General features: G+C 40.9%; 1 protein-coding gene across 3 annotated transcripts; it reads left to right on the forward strand.

Annotated features, from left to right (window-relative positions):
• Positions 1 to 4638: 4638 nt before the first annotated feature.
• Positions 4639 to 18828, forward strand: slc7a3a (solute carrier family 7 member 3a). Of its 3 annotated transcripts, none has more exons than XM_068600399.1 (12): positions 4639 to 4809; positions 12834 to 13465; positions 13561 to 13722; positions 14052 to 14235; positions 14322 to 14437; positions 14821 to 15043; positions 15132 to 15271; positions 15903 to 16005; positions 16223 to 16452; positions 16945 to 17111; positions 17318 to 17426; positions 17523 to 18828. In XM_068600399.1, exons 2-12 carry the CDS (start codon positions 13099 to 13101, stop codon positions 17675 to 17677), a joined length of 1956 nt encoding a protein of 651 aa, XP_068456500.1. In that variant the 5' UTR covers positions 4639 to 4809; positions 12834 to 13098; the 3' UTR covers positions 17678 to 18828. The 3 variants fall into 3 exon arrangements, with proteins under 3 accessions (XP_068456500.1, XP_068456501.1, XP_068456502.1); XM_068600400.1 differs by lacking the exon at positions 4639 to 4809 and adding an exon at positions 5348 to 5683; XM_068600401.1 differs by lacking the exon at positions 4639 to 4809 and adding an exon at positions 5924 to 5981.
• Positions 18829 to 21744: the final 2916 nt, after the last annotated feature.

Raw genomic sequence — 21744 nt, forward strand, 5'->3', positions numbered from 1 at the left:
CCGTAATACAGTGACAGATCTGTTTTCCTCTGTGAAGTGCATCTTAATAAACCATAATACAACTGCAAACTGGTTTTATGTAACTATTAAAGAGCTGAAACTACAGGTTAACTTTTATTGGTGACTATTTTGATAATTGACAAATTGCAAGTTTTTCTCACTTCTGGCTTTTTAAATATGAGGATTTGATTCACTCTCTTTTTGTCAAATAATTGTAAACTGATTAACTTTTTGGACTGTGGGTCGGATAAAATAAGCAATTTCATATATTATATTACAGATTTGTATTACTTTTGTTTTTTTGTTTCTATTGTATAGTATTTTGTAACTTTGTTTTGAAAGGTGCTATATATAAATAAATAAAGTTGTTATCATTATCACTAATTTGAAGGCACATGGGGACTGGGAAAAGTGTTTTTCACTATACTTCTTTGCATTTCATAGACAAAACTGAAAATAAAAACAGATGACTCACTAATAAAAAAAAGTCGTTGTTGGAGCCCAACTGGCAAAGGATAAACAACCTGAGCACAGTTTGAGTGCAGTAAACTGAAGAAATACAGTATATGTTGCATTAAGGAAGTCTGATAAGTACAGATTGTGACTCTTCAGTCGCAACACTGGGTCATTTTGGTTCTCTAATCTTTTTATCGTTGTAGCTCGCCTTCAGGAAATACAAAGATTAACAGGGGAAGAGGAATTCTGGCCGCAGGTGGATTAAAGTTTTCCCAGAATAGTGATCTCGTAATTTAGACCTTCACCTGCAGGTAATCAAAACTGACTGCAGTTGGACAGAAATGTAGCTTCCAAGAAAATGAAAAAGCGTTAGAAAAAAAGGAACATTAAACAGTTTGGTACCTGCGTTGCACTAAACTATGCAGGGTTCTCTGTCAAGCAGAGGTTACTGTTCATGCAGCAGCCAACGATGGAGCTTAATAACAGAGTGCATGTGTGTTCTTTCAGTGTTCAACGAATATAATATTCGGCGCCACTAAGACTCATCATAGCGGAAAATACAAGAACCTGCAAAGACAAGTGAGACCAGAAAAGACACATTTATTTTTGGCAGGTTTAGGAAAATTGAGCAGTCTGATTTTAGTCACAGCCAAGAGATAAGTGAGACACCTTTTTTTGTAAATTAATTGTGGATGTTTTCAGAATGTGCAATGAAAGGGAAACGTTAGGAGGCGTTGTTGGTCATAGGTTAGTTAACATGTTTTACTTGTCTGGCTCACTGTATAATATGAGATTGTGTTGGGCCCTATATAAACAAACATGAACATTAGTTTAACAGCCCTGCCTTAAATCCACCGTAGATTCAAGAAATGAAAGGTGAGACACCTCCAGATAGAGCAGCCGAGGAGGGATCCTGCTACAAGGATGACACAAGCACGTAATATGTGTGCATATGAGTAGACAGATGTAGAAGTAGAAAAGGGCATTTCATATTTTTGGGGGGATGCACACACTGACCCTGACCTTCCTCATGGGTGAAAACCTTGACCTACAAAACCAGTGAGCTTTGAAGTGCTGGCCTTGTCCCGAGCAATGAAAATGGGCAGACAGGACACGCAGAGTGGGCCAAGGCAGAGATTAGGCGCTGTTTGGTTAACGGTTCTAACAGTGGAGCCCAGTGTGCAGCCATGACGCCTGTTGTGTTTGCAGAGACACCCAGTTGGATTAGCTTGATGAAGTGGAAGTAAATTGGAAGAGCACCCCAAAGCAGTGTGACTGGGCAAGTACAAAAGGGGAAACGAGTGGCTACTAGTACCAGCAGACAGAGTTTGATGGATGGACACGGGGAAAATGCAAGTCACAAATATTATCAATATGTTAATTATATTTTTTACAAATTTTTAACTCAATGAAAAAAAACATTCCAGCCTTTCCCAGGAACAGAAACATTAAATAAACAGAAGTCCAACCCTTTAGATGTAAGAAGGAAACAATTTACAATAACCAACAACAATTGAACAGTATAAAAAAGACAGCATTTCAATGGCTTGGGGTGTACGTAACTATACAATTTATTCATACAGATTCCTCACTCAAAAAAGACCCTAATTTTAGTTTTTTGTTATATCTTGTTCCCACAAACTTTATGAGACAGATAATTTACACTGCTTATTACTTTCTGATTTAAGGTCACTGCAGTAAATAAACATATCATAACTAAAATGAACCTCCAAGCCACAGTTACAATGTTGTATTCCTTCATAGAGTAGCAGCTACCCTGGGGTTTTAGGCTACACAGCCCACAAAGACCTTTTTTAATGTGTGGCAGGTGCTTTGTGGGAATTTGATGTATTACTAATTGAATATGCAACACTGAAGCGCCATATAAGCTAAAGAATAGAACTTTACTAAAATTTCTTATTATTACCCGTCTTGTCTATCTGCTGCATCTTAAAAAATGAATCAACATATCATTAATATTTTTTGTAGAAATGAATTGTCAGAGAAAAACATTTCCATAAGATCACTCATTTCTATATTTTACATTCTTGCAACAGACTGAATTACACTTATGAAACTCTGAATGAGTTTTACAAGAATAAGACAAAATCATCTTTCTGCAGCCATCAGTGCCAAGACCTGTGAGGTGAAATACTCCGGAAACACAAATGTGTTAGCTCATGTGTGAGTTAACTCATGTTCTGTGACCTCTGCCCACGACCCTGATCTCTGCAGGGTTAATGCAGGCTTTAACATTCCACAGTTCAGGTATAAAAAGGGAAACAATTGTTACAACCAAGTTGGAGTTAAGATACATGACTAACCTATAGTTCCTACATGTATATATTAATGGCAGACAAATACTGTTTTTTTAAAAAGTATGTATTACTTGTTTCTTATTAATACTATCTCTTGCTGCTGAAATCCTGCAATTTCCCCACTGCAGACTATCTTATCTCTTATCTTATCTTAAAATACACAGTAGCGTTATCATCATATAGCTACAATGTAAGGGTTAAAGAGCCAGTCCATTACAGAATATAGAAAAAGACGAGATTGACAACCTTAAAGCTACTTAAAAGGAAAGATTGTTTGTTATGGGAGTTTTAAAATGCACTATGTAGTTATTGTTAAACACCGAATCCCCCCAGCGCTGTGTGCATAGCCCCTTCCTGTTCACGACCTATACACCCACAACTGCAACCCCAAACATGAAGAGAACTATGTTGTGATGTTTGTAGATGACACGACCATTATCGGCCGGGTCACGAACAACAATGAGACTTAAAGGAGGAAATCAGTAACCATGCTGAGTGCCACTCAAAAAAAACATCCTACTACTTAACATCAGCAAACCCAAGGAGCTGATTGTTGATTTCAGAAAAAAAGAGATTTAGATTCTCGTCTTTATTACTGGAGCTGATGAGGAGCAAGTTATCAGCCTGACGTGGTCCTCACACATCTCCATCCTGGTGAAGAAAGCACATAAACAACTGTATTTCTTAAGGACACTTAAGATGGCAAAATTCCTAGGCCAGGTTCTTGTCAACTTTTACAGTTGAATAATAGAAAGCTTTCAATCACAAGCCAAAATAAAATTGGAACATCTACATTTACATTTTCATGTAAAACTGTCAAATACTGTAGACTAAATATACCTTGTGGTGAGATTGTTTTGTCAACACTATTTAGGCTGTAGAATAAATTATGATAACGCTTGGATAGGTAACATCAGGGAAACTAGCTAGAGTCAACTAGTTTAAAACGTTTTTAATATATATATATATATATATATATATATATATATATATATATATATATATATATATATATATATATATATATATATGTAAATAGCTCAACTCTTATCCAGTGAAAGAAGCTAGCAACAAAAGCTCCAAAAGTCTCAAAATTAAAAAAAGTCGCCAAGTCAGCAACACTAACAGGCCTTTCCCAAAAGAATGATAATTATTAACATTTACATATCATAATGACCTTCAACAACTAACATCTTTATTGAGTATTGGCAGCTATGTTTTCAAGATCGTAGCTTGTGGAAGACTCTTATCCAATCAGACTGATTGGACTCATTGTATACATTTTTGTCAGAGCATTTGATTTATTAATTCCTGTCAGGATGTAATGATCATTTCAAAAAATATAACAAACAATACTTCCAAAATAAATTACCCGACCTAGCTATACATTTATTTTGAAATTCTAAAATGTCTTACTTCAAACATATTCTGATTTAGTGACACTTAAAATAAATGTTTGTTTACATAAGGTGGTTGCGAAAACAAAGAAAAGTGTTTTGAACTTTTAACATTCCCAAATTGCAAATAGAAAGAAACCCACATGAAAGAAATAGTTTCTTTTTCCCTCCTTTTCTTTTAATCTGAAGAACAATGCTATAGCGGATATAGTGGAGAGTGGCGCCTCGGCCTGTACATAGCTCTCAAAGGGGGAGGGCCCTGACGCGATGATTCCATATATGGGCATTCCTACTACGGAAAAAGCACGCGCACACAAACTCTCTCACACGTGAACTCATTTTCTCTACCTCGAGCACTTGTTTCACTTTTGTCTTATTTTCTTTGTCGTTCAAGCTTACATACGTGGAACATATCACTGCATCTTTATCAGAAACCAACATATTGATATATTTATAAATTCTTACGTCTGTATTTCCATTCAAGAGCGGAAAGCTCCGCCCCCAATTGCGTCAGTTTGTTTGTACACACCCCGCCCCCCTCCTGGCGGATCAAAAGCACACACACGCTCAACAAAGCGGGATATTTCATCAGCGACCACGCTAACAGCCTTCCCACTATCACCCAGAAGACATTAAAGGTAATGCACTTCATCATGTTTAAGTCATACAATTGAACATGCTTTTTCTTTCATTTTCTGAAGACATTTTATTCTGACCGTGACGTTTCATATACCCGGACTTGTTAGTGTTCTCATGCAATCCTCCCTCGTGTGTTATCAGTTGTATTGCCGCGCTCGTGTTTACAAAAAACACAACGTGCTTCACAGGCCGAGCGGCTAACACATTTTCAGTTAATTCACAGTTGTTGACGTTTTTTGAGGTGGCATTTTTTTTTGTCATTTGAGCGGGGAATCAACTGCCAGTCGGATGTGCGCACGGCACCACCGAATGGAGTAGAACGGGACGTTTTGATGAGTTCCGTTCTACTCATCAACGGGACTTTGTGGGCACATGTACAACTTTTGGAATCTGAAATTTAACGAACGGCGAGACACGTTTCCGTGTAACCGTTCGGGGTTTTCATTCAATGTTTTGGTCCTAGATGGTGAGCGTACCCCGCCGGTAGGGGTGCGACCAAGGCGTGGGTGACCGTAATGCGGCATTCAAAGACCTCCCAAAAAGCGCCGACTTTCTAACAATTGACACAATTATCGTGAAACAAAATTGACCTTGTTTTAAGCTATAACTCTGACGGCTGCTCCAACATTGACTCGTTATTATTAATGGACTGCAATCCGCGTCCGCTGTGGTATTGCACCAGACAAACTCCAAGAGAATCAGCTCTGTCTGTGCATTGGGCAACTACGATGTTTCCGTAAACCACGAAGGCAACTTTTCCACCACGCGAGAACCGACGGAGCCACGTAGCTAGCTGGTATCTTATTCCCCGACTGGCCAGACAGATGGGAAGCTGAACATCGCCCAGTGTATTTGACATTGCCCGAGAGTAAGGTTAGTTTGAGTGTACATTAATTTAGCGTTCACTGTCGCCTTAATGCCAAACCTTCCGATGGTTGTCACACTGCGTCCTCCTTCCGGGTAAAGTTCATTAGCATCTTGTCTGTTCTGGGTGTTCGCATGCGTGGGGTTGCATCAGCCGATTTAAAGCCACTCTAGTACTTACAGACGTAGTGTTATCATTGTGGTAGTGAACAAACGTGTAGAGAGTCGCGATGTGTAATGTGATCCCAACCTGCTGAGCGGTGGTCAGGTGGATTACTGGGAGTGGAGACGTTGTTGGACTAACGAGGTAGCCACATGCACGTTACTTTCTTGTAATCTAGGCTTAATTTACACTTCAGTGGTTCCAGCTCAGACAATGTCCCTAAATTAAAAAAGAGGCTGATATTTTCAAGTTTGTGTCATTTCCTGTCATTGCCAGATTGTTAATTTCTTTGTTATTGACCCCTCATTATTGTTAATGTACGTATTATTGACAGTTAGCAGCCCCAGACATCCCAGGACATTTACATTTTTGAACGAGTTAAAACACGTCTGTTTGTTTTTGTTGGTGTGTCTTGAGGAATGTGTCATCGTTTACAGAATCCAAAGTTATGGATGTTTTAGTGCGGTTGAATTGTTCAACGTGGTGTTGTGTAAACGTGTCTAAGGGCTGAAACTGTTGCACCCTGTTGAGCATTTCCATTTCGTCAGTGGAGCAGGAATAGTGGTGGTTCTTCTTCCCAATGTTTGATAAGTAGGAGGCCTGTTACATCGAAGTTGTCCTCGTCCTAGAGCAAACTACCTCTTGGTAGTCAAGATTTTGACTTCACAAATTGGCAGATTTTGAAAGTATTTTGTATTGAGTTATCGTGAATATATTCTTATGAGAAGCTGGCACCCAGTTTTTAACAAGTCAAGAGGGCAATTAAATGCTCGAAAGGACAAATTACACAGAGCACTGCTGTCAAGTTGTTTTTGCATACGTGGCTTAATTTCTTCTGACGTGGGTCATTTAGTAGAAGCATCTTGTAATTCTCTGAATTCCAGCTGATAGGTTATCCTTTCTTATGTGTAGATTACTTATGTTCTTGTGGCACTTCATGTTAATGGTTTTGACACTGGTCGGCATGGGAAAGTGAACAGATCCTTAGTTTAGCACATTCCACCTCACAGCACGGAGCAGTTTTTGGCAGGAGTGTTTTTTCAGCCAGGTGACTTTTGAAGGTCGTTCAGTTCATTCTCAGTGGTCAGTCTGTCCACACATACTTTAGTTTATATACATACATACCTACATGCACACATGCACACACACACACACACACACACACACACACACACACACACACACACACACACACACACACACACACACACACACCCCGAGCCGCAGCCCTAATGTGAACATAAGGAGTATCTCATACAAACACACTTCTGGCTCAAAAGAAATACTGTTCATAACTTCAAAAGCCTAGAAAACCATTGTTTGTGTGTGTGTGCGTGAGATGTCTGAGAATGGGTCAGTGAGTCTGTACAGCCGGTCATGATGCAGCATACCTTCCAGGGCCACAAGTTTACGTTAACCTCTTTCAATGGATGTCCACAGGGAACTTCACATGTTGTTCCCTTTGTTCAGCTGCTGGCCCCACAAATTAACAGACGGTAGTTTTGTCACAAAGCATATTATTATTATTAGTAATAGACTGGGACAGGATTTTCCATGAATCTAAACATTAAACTGGAATTTCGTGCACACATTGAGAATAAATGGTATATAATTATGAGTATAATCAAATTGTAATTCAGAAGCCTAATTGTTTCATTGAAATGTGAAGTGATGCTTATCGGCACTCCTGTACAAGATTAAATGTTGCAACACCTTTTATTATATTTTGAGGTAATGCACACATTAACACATGCAAGTCTTAGGAAAGCAATGCTTCTAAAGGGCGAGGCAAGTTTATCTAATCCACAAATACTATACTTAAACTACTACAACTACCACTGACATGACTAATCATTAACAAGTTGTTAAAGATGGACCACGACAAAGATTCACTTGCTTAAGTTTGCCTCATAAAGTAACTCCACTGTCCTGGGAGGGGAGATGTACTACAGACTTGGAGCAAGATCTAAGACATAGTTGTGATTATTCTACTTTGGCGCAATTTCCCCCCCAAAAAAACATAACTCCTATTTTACTCCATAAATGGTGTGCGGCGGACGAGCTTCAAAGTTAACTGGCGCCTGGCGCTAAAAATGCAGTGATACCTGATAACCTGGTTCGAGTGCTGAGAAGGCAGACGGACGTATCAGTCACTTCAGAGGGCAGGCAGTAAAGGGAAGAAGTGAAACACTGATCCAGATAGAAAGACCAGGCCCACCGTGTGGTTGTTCACCTGGATCAGAGATTAGGCCTGAATGCTTTTTCACACTTATTAAATGTAGGACTCTAAAATGGGGCGGGAGTTTGATGGGCAGGGTCAAAGAATGACTCAAGCTTTTCACACAGTCTATTTTTGTTGTGCTATCAAGTTTTTTTCACACCACGTGTCCAGTTAAAAACCCAAGTTGGTGCTGCTTCAGGCACAACATGCTCGCTCCACTTTTCCACATGAAGCGGTTGTCATCGGTTATGGTTGTTCTTCCGTTGCGCTTTCCCACACTTTGGGGGAAGTTCTCATCCCTTCCAAAGAGGTGACACCAATTTAAGCTCACAGGACTTTTAGGTGGTGCGGGAAAAGATGGCGGTCAGTTTCTACAAAGTTTGGGGTCACACATACCAATTAAAATTGTCCAGTTGGACAACTTAAAAAAGGAAGTAGAAAAAAAGTCTCAGCTGCACATGATGTTATGGTCTAATTTTGGCCTGTTTTTCATAGCATACAGGATAAAAGCTTTCACAATGTTTCAGTACAATGACAAGTTTCTATTAATAACATTAAAAACAACATATCCTATTTATCCAAGCTCCTTGAGTCTTACCATTTCAAAAGAGAATATCCTGCCTCGTACAGTGAAGTGTTGAGAGAGAAAAAAAGACAAATAATGTCAAACAATGAAATACAAACAACACAGAGAGCAGCCAACAATAAACATTCGGCCCTCTGAAGACTGATGGGAAACTGGTACATGGTGGATATTCTTCCACTCCTCTTGGTGTGACATTCCAGAAGCATTTTCCACTCACACACCAGGAACTGAGATCTGAGAGTGTCAATATTGTGTCAGTAAACATTTATTACTAAACTACCGTGGGCAGCTGGCTGTGATCTCCTCGGGGGGTTCAAATCGACACCATCCACACCTTCGCAGGACAAAAAGGCTTCACTGAAGCTTTGCAAGCTGTGAAGCTGTAAAAACACTCAAACATGATATCGGGACTATATCATGTTTTCACTATAATTACTATAGTTCAAGTAAAAAAATGTGAATCTCTTGTCTGCAGACACCTTACGGTTTTATAAATGCGGACCTCCTTGCTCTATGACCTCACATAGGGTGGGCTGATTAAGGCGACGCTCGAGCCCCCTCTACCCGAGTCGATGCCTCTTTCACGTCAGCTAGTTTCTAATCTTTTCCTTGTGGTTTTCACGAGGGTGCCCGTTTGTGTAAGTGGGGCAGATTTACTGTATGCCAGTTTGCGCTGCATTGTGTCTCAACAATGTGAGGTCTAGGAGCTCTACTGCGTAACAACCCATATAAAAAAGGAATAGTGCGTTACCAGCAGTCATGTTCAGTTCATTGATTTGTTAAAGTGTTTCCTAAAAGATTTTGTGAGACTATGGTGGGATTGCTCCCCCTGAAGTATCAATCTAGTGCACTTTTGAGAGCAAAATTAAGAAACTGGATCTATAAAGAATTTGATGCTCTTGTAAGCAATGTTGTGCTCTTGTTCGAGAAAGTAAGTACATTTAGTTTACTGAAGAACTGTACTTGAGTGAAGTATAAGTACCTCAAATAACATTTGAGTATTTTGATTTTAACGATGTACTTATAACTTCACTACATTTATCTGACGATTAGTCACTAGTTTCTGATTATTAATACAAACGTGTTTCAACAAATTAATAAATTTTTTTACAAAGTAGTTAGTTTATGAAGTTTTAAAATTGGCTCCACCTTTACCTGCAGAAACAATAAAGTAATTAACACAAAACATCAATAGTTATAATCTAATGATAAATAATGACCTGTGAAATATGATGTCAAATGGGTCATTTAGACTGCAGAACTTTGAACATGCAACTAAATATTTTTATACAGTGCTTTAGTAAATATTCAAATCATTAACAGATTAGTTTGGACATGTTGTAAAAAATACATGTGACTCATTCTGAAACTATGACGGAACAAAATAGACTTTGGCGGGCTGCCACATTCAAGGTAATACATAGGATACAGTGTCGTACCCGTGTTTAAATTCGTCTGCAACCCCACAATCAGAGTATATTCAACCTTTTTTTTTCTTTCTTTTTTACTAAATAAAAGGCTTTTTATGCTTGAGGACCAACGCTCAGGCCAATAGTGCTCCGGTTCCAACAGGCTTCTGGGATAATGGTACTGTTAGTTGACTTGGCATTGCTGCAATTGCTGCCACATTCTCTAAGAGGATTATCTGGAGAAGAAACAAACCTGCTAACCTCATTACAGCTTGGTGCTTCTCCTCCTATTGCAATACCAAGCACATGGCTTTGTTTTGAATTCCACCGAACAAACAACAACACGGCTCTACAGTTGTATCACCAGATCATAGATGTTATTTCTGCTACATATAAGATTCAAGATGTTTTTACTGTCATATGCACAGGTAACAGACCGTTATTCTATACAATAAAAAGCTTATTTTGCTCGGTCCTCCTAACACAGAATTATAATAAACTTAAGGTAAAAAAAGGATTTAAAAAAGTAAAAATACTGCACAAAATATAAAACGTATAACAGTATTGCACAAAAATGTGATTTTACCATACCACATGGTTGTGCAGAAATACAAATATTTAATGTATGTCATGTACATTACATTAAATATAATAATTACATTAAATCGTTTATGTCATGAGTTTGTTTACTTCTCCCTTCTCCCGCATCATATTTCTCTTTATCGCTTCCTTTCGTTTGACCAATCAATAGATGGCCCAAATTTATAAAGTCAACTTTATTCTGTGATATATTTTTTAACCCTGTAAAATTACACCTCCCTCTAAAACTGCACTGAGCCAGCATGGCTCCTGCTGTCTGTCTGAGGAAATTGTTCACTCTGAATTCACTGAATATACTTCTTTTTTATATGTGTAATCTCAATGAGTCACCCAGCAGCAGTATGAAGGAGTACATTGCCTAATCTTAGTGAAGCATTTAATCCAGGTAGAGTGAACCAACATCTGTAACCTGTTTAAGCACCGGGATTTAGACAAAATAATATTATGTAATGACAGAGACAACACATTTCCATATAACATCTACAAATCCAAACTTAAGTCTATAGTAGTATGTAACTTTATCTGTTTTAACTGTAATGTGCAATGTAAGATAGTTAAATATCGTAGTGGCCATCGACTTATGTGACTTTGAACCGCCTCCAAAGAAAAACATTGCATCGGAGTTCATCATACGTTTACTCTGTCTGTGTGTGTGTGTGTGTGTGTGTGTGTGTGTGTGTGTGTGTGTGTGTGTGTGTGTGTGTGTGTGTGTGTGTGTGTGTGTGTGTGTGTGTGTGTGTGTGTGTGTTATCATCATTCACCCTTCATGAACTTGACATACTCTTACTGCTGACGTAAAATGTGCTGCTGTTGTCCTTGAGGATGACTTCATCAGTTGTTTTTTTCAGTCAATGATGAAGCGCGGGACAAAGATCAATAGGACTGTGCACTGCATTTCGATTAAGGAACAGTAACTACTATTACAAGTGCATCTCTACATGCAGTATATCTTCAAACTTAAATCCACAGCTCTGTGTGCTTCAGACAATAACACGCTCGCTCCGTCCTCATCAGCAAGGCCTGTTGAGGGCGGCTGTGGCTGCAGGGATCCGGTTTATCACCTCAGTGTTCTGAACCTGCAGTGAGATGAGGCGGTGATTGAGTGGGTGTGTGAAATCCTGTTTTATTGTGGTTAATTACCGTATTGTTTAGCTATGGCGGATGTGGGGAGACTAATTGCCCTGGCAGCGGCGCTGGTTATTTCTGAGTTTAGCCCAATTAGTAAGGGATAGCATGTTAAAGAAGCCGGTGGACTGGGCCTTCCTAATGCTCAGAAACAACTGCCCTTGGGGTTTTTAAATGGGGTAAGGGTCAGTTTTTATAGATGCTGTGTACTTTATCCGTACCTTCTTCCAGTGCAGCTGGTTCACCTTATCGAGCTGCTGGTTCACGCTGTCCTCCTCTCCCTTGTTGATATTAGCTTGCAGAATTCAACCATATCATTTCTTCACGGCCTCTGGCTTTCCCAGGCTTCTCCCTGTCGACGTCCATCTGTTGAAAAAACACAACACCAGTAGTAAAACACAACAGAAGTAGTAAAGTGCTCTTGTCCAATTCTCCACCACTCCCTGCTGTAGTAGGGGAGTGGTAATGTGTTTATGTGTTTTTATATTGGTGTGCACTTTTAATTGGGAGGCTGAGCGTTTCTGATGTCTGCCCTAACTTGTCTCATGTTTTGTTACTGATAGGTGTACTGGTATGAATTCCTTGGACTTGAAATACTGGTATGAATACAGGTTCTCGTGTCGTAAAAAGTGTTTGTTTTTATTTTTTGTCTCACCAAACCTGCCGACTGACTATCTCCTTTTGAGGGGGAGGAGGAGGATATTCCAGTAAAGTTTCCAACATCGCAGGTGTTACTTGGGTTCACTTGAAATGCACGAGGCATAGTATGTGATATCACACTACACAAATAAACTTGACAACCTATACTACAAACTTGGTTTGTATAGCCCAGGTCGGAGGGATCACGTCGAGGTGACAATCTTTTAGGGATTTTTGTGTTCTAAAAAAATATTTTTTTTAACCCCACCATGGTTTCCTTGCAGTTTGAATGCTTTTCCTGGAAAGAGAGCACATGATAATCCCGCTGCACACGCAGAGCTGTGTAAAAAATGAGCTTTGGATCTTACCGAATAGTTCTCTGTTTTGAGCTCCTGTTTTCTTGTGTTTTCTCACAGGTCCTAATCTGCTTCTGCAAAACACTGTAACAGACCGGCCACTTGGTGCTCCGTGTGCTCCTGTGCCTGTTGCCCCAGCATACACTCCACCTACACTTAAGGATCAATAATCAACAAGTACTTGGTTTACCTTCCCATCTGCCCAAAGTATTTCTACTCTCGGATCAGTCACACGTGTTCAGTTTGAGCTGTCGATCGCTCACACCCACACTAGAAGGATTTAAAACAAAGCTTAGTCCAGCGCCCACACAGAGTCACAGCAAATATGGCTGCCAAGCTGGCCACATTTGGCAAAATCTTGCTGCGCCGCCGAACATTGGACTGCTCTAATGAAGAGACCCGATTTGCCCGCTGCCTGTCCACGCTAGACCTCATCGCCTTAGGGGTGGGCTCCACACTCGGCGCCGGTGTGTACGTCCTCGCTGGCGAGGTCGCCCGAGAAAAGGCAGGTCCGGCTATCGTCCTCTGCTTCCTCATCGCTGCGTTGTCCTCCATGTTGGCCGGACTGTGCTACGCTGAATTTGGCGCCCGTGTTCCCAAAACGGGCTCTGCATACCTTTACAGCTATGTGACGGTGGGAGAAATCTGGGCCTTTATTACTGGGTGGAACCTCATCCTCTCCTATGTGATCGGTGAGCTTCTCTTAAGTTTCAGTGGAATTGTTGGGTTTCCATTTTTAGTGCGATAGATTGTTAACTCCTAAATCTGCTTTCTCTTATAAATAAAGGTACTGCCAGTGTTGCCAGGGCATGGAGCTCAACGTTCGACAGCTTGCTCGAACAAAAGATCTCGACATTCTTTAAAGCCGTCATGACGATGAAGGTGCCAGGGAATGTGCTGGCTGAGTACCCCGACCTGTTCGCCCTCATCCTGGTCTTGCTGCTCTCTGGTGAGTTCGCCCTGCTCGTCATCAGTCCCAATTTCCTCAGTTGATAAATATGAGATTGTTAGAGACTATTAATACGACGGGAAAGAAGAATTAAAGAAATGCATTTCATTGTTCGGGTTCTAAAATGTTGCGTAACGGCCAGAACTCTTTGCAGCATGCCAGTAGCCGTGTTGGGAAAAAATAAAATATATAATAAGTGATTGATTGGTGTCGCTGACTAATGGTTTGTTGGACGCTGTGAAGTACAGACACATCCACCCACATCGCAGGATGTGTTGTTCTTGGTCTGAAATATAAACTCTGTGACATCCCTCTCTTCCTGTCCTCAGGACTTCTGGCCTTTGGTGTGAATGAATCGGCGTTGGTGAATAAGATCTTCACGGGCATCAATCTGGTGGTTCTGGGCTTCGTAATCATCTCTGGCTTTGTTAAGGGGAACACGGCCAACTGGAACCTGACGGAGGAAGACTACCACCGCTTCATCAACGACACCAACAGCAGCAGGGTTTCGAAGTGAGTTTTTGACAGCTGCCGGCAAATGTACTCACAGTTGTACTCTTTCGCCCGTGTTTGATTGCTAAGTGTCTCCCGTCACTCAGAGTCGAGGAGGAATTTGGCGTGGGTGGCTTTGCTCCGTTTGGCTTGAACGGAGTCCTGTCTGGTGCGGCCACCTGCTTCTACGCCTTCGTGGGTTTTGACTGCATCGCCACAACAAGTGAGTGGTTTCAACAAATGTGTCATAAGCAACATAAAGACACGGTTCACAAAATAGCAATATAAACGGGAGAAAGACATCCAAACACTTAAGTATCTGAAGTTGCTACCCATGCTTTCTGCTCTAGCATGCACAAACTCTGTGACATGGGAAGTGAGTATCGTTCACACATGAAGTGGACCCACTTCTGATAATCGGTTTTGTTCAAAACAACACCTGTTTCCTGTTTTTAAAAGGAAAGGTTGTGTTACGTGTGGTTCAGGTGCAGTGAAGACTGCAACGAAGTTACGTGCTTAACAAGCAAAACGAAAAAACCCATGTCTGTTCTCTTTCGTGTCATGTGAACACTTATCAACCAACTCTTTTTGTCTTGTTGTCTTCAGGCGAAGAAGCAAAGAACCCCATGCGTTCCATTCCTGTTGGCATCGTCGCCTCGCTGCTGATCTGTTTTTTCGCCTACTTTGGCGTGTCTGCCGCTCTGACCCTCATGATGCCGTACTACCAGCTGAACACCCAAAGTCCTCTGCCTGAGGCCTTCACCTATGTCGGTTGGGCTCCGGCCAGATACATCGTGGCTGTGGGCTCTCTCTGCGCTCTGTCCACCAGGTAAGGAGGGGAATTGTATTCTTTGATTTCAGTGTGCAAAACCTTTCAATATCTATGTTAAACTCTTAACTATCTGATCTTCTCGCAGTCTCCTCGGTTCCATGTTCCCCATGCCCCGTGTCATCTACGCCATGGCGGAGGACGGGCTGCTGTTCCGTATTCTGTCCAGGATGAACACTCGCACCAAGACTCCTCTCCTGGCTACCATTGCGTCTGGCGTTGTTGCAGGTATGTAAGTTGCATAATACTGACTAATACCATTTTAACTACTAACAGTTATGTCATTCAACATTTCAGCCTCTCCCAGGGGCGGAGCTCTCCTACCTTTAGGAGACAAGCCCCACTCAGAAATGCTCTAAACTGCACTTTAGTTGCAATGTACAAAATGCAAACCAGTTTTAAAATCACAGCTGCTGTGCTCAGGAAGTAGAGCGGTTAAATGGCATCAAACGTCATCTTCAGCACGCAGCAATGCCATCGTTTCCACTCTGTTTCAAGTATTTGTTTAATCTTCACTTTTCTGCATCAGTTAATCAAGTGGTGAATCAATCATTTGAATAGAAGAATAGAGGGATTGGTTTTGGGTTTGGTGCGTCTGGGACGTTTCTGGATACCTCGACACCTTTCTTGTTAGCTTGCTGCCTTTGGCCAGCAGGCTGTCTCTGCTGTGTCTCCTGCCGCAGCTCGACAGCAACCTGTCTGTTCAGACTCAATAACGCTTCAGAAAACTGCAAAAGACAGATGCTGTTTTTTTACATTTTAATCTGAGCCATTGATATATGTCTGTCTTCTTCTTCCTTTCTGACTCTACAGAGATGTGTAAATGTTCTAAGAAATCCATCTTTACTTCTCCTTACAGCTCTGATGGCCTTCCTGTTCGACCTGGCGGCTCTGGTTGACCTCATGTCCATTGGAACTCTGTTGGCGTACTCTTTAGTGGCCATCTGTGTCCTCATCCTCAGGTAGGCACCTTTTCATTCCCTACTACCATCTTAAATATTGCTAAGTGCTAATAGCAATGAAGCCAGTTTAAGAAAACAATGTATCACAATCAGTGTACCGACAAAATGGTTTTGGACTAAACTGAGTGACCGCACATTTGATGAAAGCCATGTTTGTATGCAGCCAGTATTTCTAGTTTTTAGGTGATTCACTCACTCTTACTCTGTCCCTCCACAGGTACCAGCCGGGCACCCTGAGTTCGTCTAGCCAGACGGAGAAGCTTGTGGAGCTGGTAGAGGGGGAGAAGGTGGCTGTAGGTGGAGGGGACAGTGGTGACGAGTACGGCATGGAGACGGATGACAGGCCGCTCCACGAGACCTTCACCTTCAAGCTGCTCTTCCACCCAAGTGGAAAGATCCCAACAAAGACCTCTGGGAACATCGTCTACATCACCACTGCGGTTATTTGTAAGTGTGTCTGGGAGGAATCTAAAGATTGTTCCTGGCTCTTGTGGGCGGATTATTCTTAAAAAACAAATAAATGAATTTGCATCATGGCGCCACCATGATAGATGGTTAGAGAGATAGATAATGACTTTATTGATCCTGAAGGGAAATTCAGGGTCAAAGTAGCTCAAGACATCACACAACATAATATACACATACACACACTATTAAAAAGGATTGACCAACAAATTAAAAACAAGTTGGGTGAGAAGAAGTCCAGGCTAGGGTGGAAGGGGGGGGGGGGGGGCGTTGTGCAGAGGGCTAACAGCCAGTAGCCAGTAGGGGCGTTGTGCTCGGGGCTAACATAGCCAGTAAATAGTGAACATAGTGTAAACATTGAGTGACTTGGGGGCCGTGCATATTTGAGGGGGTGGAGTCTATGCAGAGAAGTCTAACACAGTACCTTTGATAGACTTCGATAAGTAACGTTGTCTTGTTCTTGTCTCTCTGCAGCTCTTTTTATCACGGTACTGTGCGTCATCCTCGCCAACGGTCTCACGCAGCTGCTGGCCGGGCATGTCGGCATTGTGATGTCATGTGTGATCTTGACCCTGCTCTGTATCGTCTGTCTGGTCATCATCTACAGGCAGCCTGAGAGCAAAGAGGCCCTCACCTTCAAGGTAACGCTGATCAAACCCTGCGAACGTGTGACAGAAATGAGAGTACTCCATTTTACTGTTTATGATTCCTAGTGCTACGATACCCACTTTTATTTACTTCATCACACATTGCTCCCTGATTCTCTCCCTGAGTGCCACGTTAAGCAGAGCCAGGCCAGTTTTTAAATAGCTATGCTGACCTTTTCCTACATCCTCCATTTCTCTAGGTCCCTCTGCTTCCCTGGTTGCCCCTGTTCAGCGTTTTTGTCAACATCTACCTCATGATGCAGCTGGACTGGGGGACGTGGTGCCGCTTTGCTGTCTGGATGTTTATTGGTACTTTTAAATATTTCCGACCATATTCTCCTTTCTAGTGCTCCACATTAATGTGACTGTTTTGTAACTTCCCATCGCCTCTCTCCTTTCCTCCAGGTTTCATCATCTACTTCTGTTACGGTATTAGGAACAGCAGTGAAGCTGGCAAAAGGGCCTCCCCACGTAAATACGAGCCCGCGCTGCAGACCAAGAGCCCCATTTACACTGGCGCTGTGGACGATAGCGACATGGAAGCAGGCAGCGGCCCCTGAGGCGCACAGACATGGACCTGGGGAGCGTTGCCTGAGCATCTACACTCATTTTGGCAGTTCGGTTGAACTAGCAGCCAAATGCTGCAATGTAGGCGGCTTGGAACGCAGCTCTGGGTTTAAAAGGGAGGAGAGGCAACACACACGCACGCACACAAACACACACACACACACACACACACCTTACCTCTGATTTGGAGGCTGATTAACTTGATGGCTAGACACTGTGAGAGAGCCACTCTCTGGCCCATGTGTCTGTTTCAATCTGTCCGTTTGTACTTAGCCTTAGCCCTCTGGGAGATATTTACCTGCCTCTAACACATGCTACGAATGGACCTAACTAACAAAGAGTACTGCGGGTCTCCTCATCCAAGTTCTGGTTTCCGTTATATGGGGGAATGTTAGACTTTAAGCCTTTTCGTCTTTGCTTCCTTGCTTCCTCTCCGTTATTGGTGGCGTCGTGTGAAGCCACTAGGGGTAGATACCAACTACTATGTGCATGACTAAAAATTATGACTAGAGCCAGCAACATCGCGACCGTAAAGACACTCGGATCAGTGAGCTAGACCTCCGTAAACTGATGCCACCACAAAGTGACCGGACCTCCAGTCGTCAGCGTGTCTAGTTTATTGGTCCTTGTTTATATCACCAGTCTGTTTGTTTGTGAGTAAACAGGGTAGCGCTGAGGCTGCAGGTTTTACAATGTCAGTCAGGGCCTTAGTGCAGTTAGGTCAGTAGCACACAGACGATGATGTCATCAGCACCGTTTGGTTCAGTGTCTGAGGCTGATGTACATGCCTTACACATTCTGCCCATTCGCTCCCAGAGAACAGTCACTGCACATGGCGCCCTTTTTAAAATAGTATGAAATCAGTCGCTTATGGTAAATTATTCAATATTTCTTTCCTTATAGACATGTTGAAATTGTATTTGCAGGTATTTCGTGGCCTTTGTTTCAACTTAAACCAAATAACCAAAATGTTTTATTTAATGCTTTGAATAGAAATTAGTTAATTTCCTTCCATCAAAAGGACCTTTTGAGTCCAGAAATTATAGTAAGAACTGCAAAGCAGAAGTCGTATGATTTGCCCATATTTGGTTGCGTATGATTTTTCTCTAAAACATGTGCATGTAAATATCCATCAATTTTAAAACATCCATCTGGTTAATTTGAGAATTCCAGATTTCATTCACACACTTGTTTTACATTCTTTGCGTGGCTGTATGGAGATATTTTTGCAGATCTGAGGAGGTTGCTGATATTTCCACTCAACATGCACATTAATGACATTAAGTTATCTTCTGACAAGCATTTACAATTTTAATATCTGTCCACCTATAACGGATCTGGGAGCTGAGCATGTGTTTCTGAACACGGGGTCTGTCTTTGGTCATAATCTCCTTTTTGTTTTTACTTCCTTGTGCGAAGACTCACAAAGGTTCTTGTTTAGTTTCAATTGAAACTTGTTCTTGGCAGCTTTGTCTGTTGAGTTCACTTTTACTGTATTCAACTGTTTTTACTACATTATTTACTTCTACTGATAGAATGTTAATATTAAAATCTTTGAAGTATTGTTTGTTAGGGACAAATATTTCATATCAGTCGCAATCAGTTTTAATATGCTTTTTAGACTTTAATGTATTTGAACATGTACAGTTTTTAGTGTGCGTGTCTTGTTATGACTTTTGTTGCAAGTGTTTTGCGTCAAATGATTTAATCCTTTCAGACCAAATTGACTTGTTTTTGCAAACATGACTTCTCCAAAACAAAGAATGACCATTAAAAGTTGGTCTCTAAATTGTGAAATATAAAAGAATGTTATTAACCTAACCCTCTAGTCCATATAACTTATTGTTTATAGTGTGTTCTGTTGATTGAGTCAAGTGCTTTACTGTAGACTGTACAGTATTAGTTTTAAAATGTATCTTTTTTTGTTTAATGCTGTAAATCATACAAATACTCTTTAACATATTACTTTGAGTATAATTTGGGAAAAGATGTTTTCGTAAATTACCTTTTGGGAGGAGTTTCATTTGACCATGCTACTGAAATCCTTTTTTTTCTGATTCAAATGGTCCTGCTGGATGCAATATTGAAACATGTAAATGCTCATGGGCGTCTGTAATGTTCATGGGGTTTTCCCCTTTTAAAAAAGGCTAATGGCGAGGAGGGAGGGCGGTAGAGGTAGATTCGGGTTCTGCCAGTGTTTCTGGAGGATGTGAACCAATAAACAGGTGCCTACAAACCCATCCTTCGGCCTGAGGAAAACACTTTGTGAGGAAAACAAAGTGTCCAGCTGCATTTTGGACAATTCAAATACTGGAGTTGGTCAGTCAGCCTGCCAGCGACCTCATGAGCAAGCTTTGTGGCTGTGACGTATCACACAGCGCTCATGCTCAGCCCTGTGCCTTTTACAATCTCCTCTTAATGTCATCTCATTAACAGCATTTTCTTTCTTAGTTTCTATATTTCTGTACATATCGCTGTCATGTAAAAAAAAGAGCTGTATTTTCTGTGTTTGTAATAAAATAAAACAATAATTCAGTAACTCAGGCGGAGAGCGTGCTATATCTCCTGTTTTTTCAGACTAAGATGCAGGCCAGACTTTTCTCACTGTTTTCTCCACGAGTCGCCTGTGATGACTCGTGACGTTGTGTTAACTATGTTAACAATGACTCATGGGCTGTTTTACTGATTTCTCACATCCTGCGGCCTTATTTATGAACAGGATTTTTTACTTTTATCTCTTCACAGTATTCATGCACCATGAATTGTTCAGTCATTATTGGTTTTAAGGATTCTTAGGCCATCATTTTACCAGCTTAACATGCAGAACTCTGTTACAGTGTTTACAGTTTAATTTCCAATTAGACCAATTTCTAAAACACTAAAATCACAATAGTTTCTAATATTTAATTTGTCCTACAAAGGTTATCACTCATCCATAAAAATGTAAATTACTTTTTCAGTGTGCAATGTTCACTTTTCTTATTCACAGTAAGACTATATGTATCAGTTAAGTAAAACTAAATAGACATTTAATTAAGAACAGAAAAAGGTTTTAATACTAAATAATCATACTTGCCATGCTTATTTTGTTGTGTAATAGGTCTAACAGTTAAATACATGCACACTTGTGCACAAAGCAACCATCCTGTGTGTCTACCTCTGCATCCGGCACAACTTTTATGCTCCTTCCCTCCTGCGTGAGAGGCCTGTTGTCTCTAATATTTGCTCGTTCTATATTCAAAAACTGTGGTACCTTTCCTTTGAAAAGCTCACCCATGCTTCGGCTGTAACTAGGATTGAGAAACGAGAGTTACACGCAAAGCATTAGAAACGAAGAGTAATCCACTTTGGTCACCGTGGACAATTCAAAACCTTACTGGGTCAAAGGATAAGAAATGTATATTGTGTGGGAAAATTAACTATTGACTTGAGGATTATGATTTTCATGTGTGCAGTAAATTCTTCATTATTTCAGTACAACGCACATTTGGAACATTTCTTTATTTTAGTTTGAATAGGCCAGAATTTTAACAACTAAAAACACAAAACATGGTATTGAAATAGCTTTTCTCTCGGCCCTCCCTTCGTCAGACATTCGGCTGCCATCTAGTGGCCGCATACAGTATTACGTCAAACTGTTAACATTGTGGGAATGACCCATCACTATCTGTTACTTACACAACAATCAGTTTTGTGGTAGAAAGAGCAAAGTACCTTCACTTTTTGCACAAGAAAAATCTTTATTAATTTAGGCATGTGTTATTGATAACTCGCTATATAATAATCCCGGAGTCACAACAGCATTGAAACTTGACTTTGTCAGGGTTAGGTTTCAAATACATTATTTACAGGTTGTGTCATGTGATGACAATGTGTTTGCTGCCGCCTTACAATTGACATTGTAATATTCACAGGATAAACACACAGGAACTTGCCTGTTTGTGCTAATTCTGCTTTTCTCTTTCAAAAGACACTTGAAAGAGTGGAGCTTCAATAAATATGGAGCTTTCAAACAGAAACTCACACATCGGAATCACTAAATAATGATGCCAAAATATCC

This window comes from Clinocottus analis, unplaced genomic scaffold (assembly GCF_023055335.1).
Source record: "Clinocottus analis isolate CAN_PGR_092001 unplaced genomic scaffold, fCliAna1.0.p SCAF_5, whole genome shotgun sequence".
In the NCBI taxonomy this organism is placed as follows: Eukaryota; Metazoa; Chordata; class Actinopteri; order Perciformes; family Cottidae; genus Clinocottus; species Clinocottus analis.

What these genes read in the sequence shown, in the direction of transcription:
- slc7a3a (XM_068600399.1), top strand. Translation starts at nt 13,099, where the DNA reads ATGGCTGCCAAGCTGGCCACATTTGGCAAAATCTTGCTGCGCCGCCGA. An exon ending in CATCCTCTCCTATGTGATCG is followed by an intron (nt 13,466 to 13,560) that starts GTGAGCTTCTCT and finishes TTATAAATAAAG; the next exon opens with GTACTGCCAGTGTTGCCAGG. An exon ending in TGACTGCATCGCCACAACAA is followed by an intron (nt 14,438 to 14,820) that starts GTGAGTGGTTTC and finishes TGTTGTCTTCAG; the next exon opens with GCGAAGAAGCAAAGAACCCC.